This window comes from Ascaphus truei, chromosome 13, assembly GCF_040206685.1.
Source record: "Ascaphus truei isolate aAscTru1 chromosome 13, aAscTru1.hap1, whole genome shotgun sequence".
Taxonomy (NCBI): Eukaryota; Metazoa; Chordata; class Amphibia; order Anura; family Ascaphidae; genus Ascaphus; species Ascaphus truei.
The window spans coordinates 12,424,439-12,428,825 of NC_134495.1; the positions used below are offsets into that span (position 1 = coordinate 12,424,439).

Here is a 4,387-nt window from a genome sequence, read left to right on the forward strand (position 1 = left end):
GCTTTTACGGCCTGTTTAAACCCTTAACCAGGCCTGGTTTATAGCACTGATAGAATGTAGAGAGAAGAACATCTGTGTTGCCAGAGATGAGATTGAAATATGGCCTTCCTGACACAAAAATAAAACGGACCCCTTTAAACACCCCTTGAAAAGCATTCCTGGAGGGGTTCTACACAGTGCCAAGGGGCGCGACTAACCCAACAGATCTGAAACATGGGATCCTGGACCTGACGCCCATTCTGAAGAATAACGAATAGATATTTGTAAATGTTGCAATGAAACAAATCAAACAATACCAAACCTTTCATGTTTAGGAGGGGGCAAGGTGCAGATATCCATTTGTCGCTCAAATTTAGGAGCAAACCAGTCAAAATTAGTATTCTTACATTCAGCAAACTGGCCTGAATCCATCGATATGACTCACGTGTGTCTAAGTATCATGAGGCGGTTTATATTTTCAGGCAACATTTACACATCACAAGACAACGTTTTCTTCTTTCAAGTCGTAAATGTTAACCCAGGAGCTGATTTACGACAGCGGTGAGTGAGTGAGTGAGTGAGTGAGTGTGTGTGTGTGTTTCCATGCAAGGTGGTCTGGATAGTAATGTTGGCATGTTTGAATAGAAAATTAGAATTCAACAGAAGTGTGTTTTGGGATCAGACACGTGAATTTTCATATTTTCTATAGGGAATTCTGCTATGTTTAGCCTTTTATTTTAAGAAACTTGCCTGCATCTATTACAACTATGTTCTTGCAATAATCTTTTTACTGTAAAACCTAAGCACTGTATTTTTACATATATAAAAACAAAAAACTGTAATAAGTGATGCTTTGGGCTCTGAATGACCTGTTTGCACGCTTTGTAGAGAGTAAAGTACATTTTCGGACACCTTTTTGCTTCAACAGGTGTGTGTGTGTGTGTGTGTTTCCTTTAATAAACAGGGACCATTAGACCCTGGCAGAAAATACATATTTTGTCTGCATTTATCTTTTGGTGGCAGCAGCAGATATAGATTGCAATTGAGTAAGGGGTTAATATTAACTCATTGAAAGAACCTTGCGCAGGAGAAAGGCAAGTTTGCTAGAGTAGCCGTGTGTACTACCCATGGTTGCATATCTAAGTCACGTGCTCACTTGTGTGCGACAGGTGTTATATGGGGACGGATGGAGGGAAATATTGTTAATTTGAGGGACCTTTGCCCAAGGTGAAAAGTGGGTCAGCTAGGCAGCTGTGTATTAACCCACAGACAATATACAGGCCACGTGCACACAGGTGTGCCGTATGTGACAAGCCCCTTTCCCCCCAGGTACATTTTGCAGCATTGAAATGATGTAAAGATACAGAAAGTGGCCTTTATTTGAATGCAGTAAGCGGGTAACACACCTGCAGTGATCAAACGGTAAGCGCCGGAAGTTAGACTTTGGAATATCTGTGTAAAAAAAGAGAGGGGGAGAAACCGAAAGAAAATCATTATACACAAATCGGAGAAATCTGTGGCGTTTTATTCACCAGCGCGTGTGCATTTCAGCGCTTGTGCAATGTGCGAGGGAAAGAACATTGCTTTTTTTTTTTTAAGCAGCGGTCACTCGCACAAACCTGTGAGTTCACCTCAATGTTAGTATCTTGCACCCCGAGCATGTCCTGCTCTTTGTATTTTTCTATTCATTATATTCATCCCGCATCTCATGTTACCATGGTAACCTGGGTTGGGCTCCGGAAAAGGCTCATTTTAACCTCCCGGACACTTAATATCTCAAATGCTTCTCCCTCCTGAACAGAGCATCAGACTTAAATAAAAACAGTGTTGGAAATGGCAAGAAAGGAGCCCTTAAAGTTTAAAAAAAATAAAAAGACAATCGGCACAAATTGCTACTTGAAGGACATTGTTATCTTGGTTGGAGGCCTCTGGAAAGACCCTCTGTGCTTTGTAACAGGTTTTGCTAGAAGGGAAGCTACTGAACTGAAGTATTTAGTTCAGATCCTTTTTATGCCACAACTTGTTTATCTGTTACCAACATTGCTGCCTTTTGTTAAATGCTGAATATACACAGTCTGCAATACCCAAGAACAGAACAGAAATACTAAAACCGCTCAGTACATGGACAGACAACGTGTGTCTCAGGGTCGGTCATACCTGGCTTCTTTCCTCCATAGAAGTGGGTGTATTCTGTACAAGTGATGTACCTGGCAGAGACAATAGAAGTTACAGTCCAGCCCACGGCCAGCACGGGTACACACACACACATGCCAACAGGGCTACGCACAGCCCAGCCCGATACCTACACGGGTTACGCACAGCCCAGCCCGATACCTACACGGGTACGCACAGCCCAGCCCGATACCAACACGGGTACGCACAGCCCAGCCCGATACCAACACGGGTACGCACAGCCCAGCCCGATACCAACACGGGTACGCACAGCCCAGCCCGATACCAACACGGGTACGCACAGCCCAGCCCGATACCAACACGGGTACGCACAGCCCAGCCCGATACCAACACGGGTACGCACAGCCCAGCCCGATACCAACACGGGTACGCACAGCCCAGCCCGATACCAACACGGGTACGCACAGCCCAGCCCGATACCAACACGGGTACGCACAGCCCAGCCCGATACCAACACGGGTACGCACAGCCCAGCCCGATACCAACACGGGTACGCACAGCCCAGCCCGATACCAACACGGGTACGCACAGCCCAGCCCGATACCAACACGGGTACGCACAGCCCAGACCGATACCAACACAGCTACGCACAGCCCAGCCCCATACCAACACGGGTACGCACAGCCCAGCCCCATACCAACACGGGCACACACCCCATCCCGATACCAACACAGCTACGCACAGCCCAGCCCGATACCAACACGGGGACGCACAGCCCAGCCCGATACCAACACGGGTACGCACAGCCCAGCCCGATACCAACACAGCTACGCACAGCCCAGCCCGATACCAACACGGGCACACACCCCATCCCGATACCAACACAGCTACGCACCCCATCCCGATACCAACACGGGTACGCACAGCCCATCCCGATACCAACACGGGTATGCACAGCCCATCCCGATACCAACACGGGTACACACATCCCATCCCGATACCAACACGAGTACACACATCTCATCCAGATACCAACACAGGTACACACATCTCAAAGCAAACTGAAAAATGACCAAACAATTCCATATGGTTCAAGTGTGAAACTCACACACAGGCCTGCACTCTCTCCCACACACACACACACACACACACACACACACAGGCCTGAACACACACACACACACACACACACACACACACAGGCCTGCACTCACACACTCACACACACACAGGCCTGCACTCTCACACACACACAGGCCTGCACTCTCACACACACACACGCCTGCACACACACACACACACACACACACACACACACACACACACACACACACACTCTCTCACACTCACACACACACACACACGCCTGCACACACACCGGCATCTCACATCCAGGCCTGCACTCACATCTTGTCCTTCTGGTGCTGTCTCTTCCCCATGTTGGCGGCTGTCCCGGGCGCTGCTCAGTGAGGCGATACCGGAGAGTTCTCAACACAAGGCCACCGGTGGCTCACAGATACTTCCGATCTGCCCCGGAAATGGCAGACTTTCCCGAACCCTCACCGGTCATCAGCATACCGGAAGCTTCCCGCTCACCATATTGGTACTCTCGTTCTCTGAAGGCAATGGGAGTTCCAACATGGCGTTTACACCCATGCCTTCGGGCGCTGTCTAGTGCTGAAATATCCGGGATAAATCCCCACATGACAGTAACGCTTCAAAAAAAATAAGTGGAGAATCGACACTTTCGTTCAGCATTGGCTCCATCTATGTTTGTGTAATATAACCACAAATGTCATCAGCTCTCATGACATGACAGCTTGTCAGAGAGCGTGTACGTGTCTCGGATGTACTTTTCATTAACAGAAAGGTGTTACAGACATGTTATTTACACCTTACAAAAATGGCAATCATTTTATTTTTTATTTTAAACTTATTTTTGTTACCTCAAATGCAACACTGATCCGGCTTGGGTCCTGAATACTTGTAACCCAAGTAATTGTGTATGGATTATAAACAGGAATCTTGCAGCACCCATTAAAGTGTGTGTGTGTATTTATTTCTCTCCGCTGTTGGGTTTGTGAATCAGACGTTCAGCATCTCAACTTTATATTCCAACTCCTTTGCTCACCAGAATTGTAAACTTTCACTTGCTCTAACAAACTGTTTGCTCCACAAACATTTCAAACATGTTGGATCAGAACATCACACGCTGGCGATATCTGCAGCTTTTTTTTTAGGCAGCTCCAGCACGGAAAACAGATGGAATACACAC

General features: G+C 47.3%; 1 protein-coding gene across 1 annotated transcript in view; it reads right to left on the reverse strand.

Moving 5' to 3' along the window:
• Positions 1-3,691, reverse strand: part of PPIL2 (peptidylprolyl isomerase like 2) — a 29,015-nt gene extending 25,324 nt beyond the window's left edge. The window contains exons 1-3 of the mRNA XM_075568543.1: positions 3,520-3,691; positions 2,137-2,186; positions 1,386-1,431 (exon numbers count right to left, since the gene is read on the reverse strand). Coding sequence (XP_075424658.1) covers positions 1,386-1,431; positions 2,137-2,186; positions 3,520-3,551 — 128 coding nt within the window. The 5' untranslated portion in view covers positions 3,552-3,691. The remainder of the gene's footprint in view (positions 1-1,385; positions 1,432-2,136; positions 2,187-3,519) is intronic.
• Between the last annotated feature and the right edge of the window lie 696 nt (positions 3,692-4,387).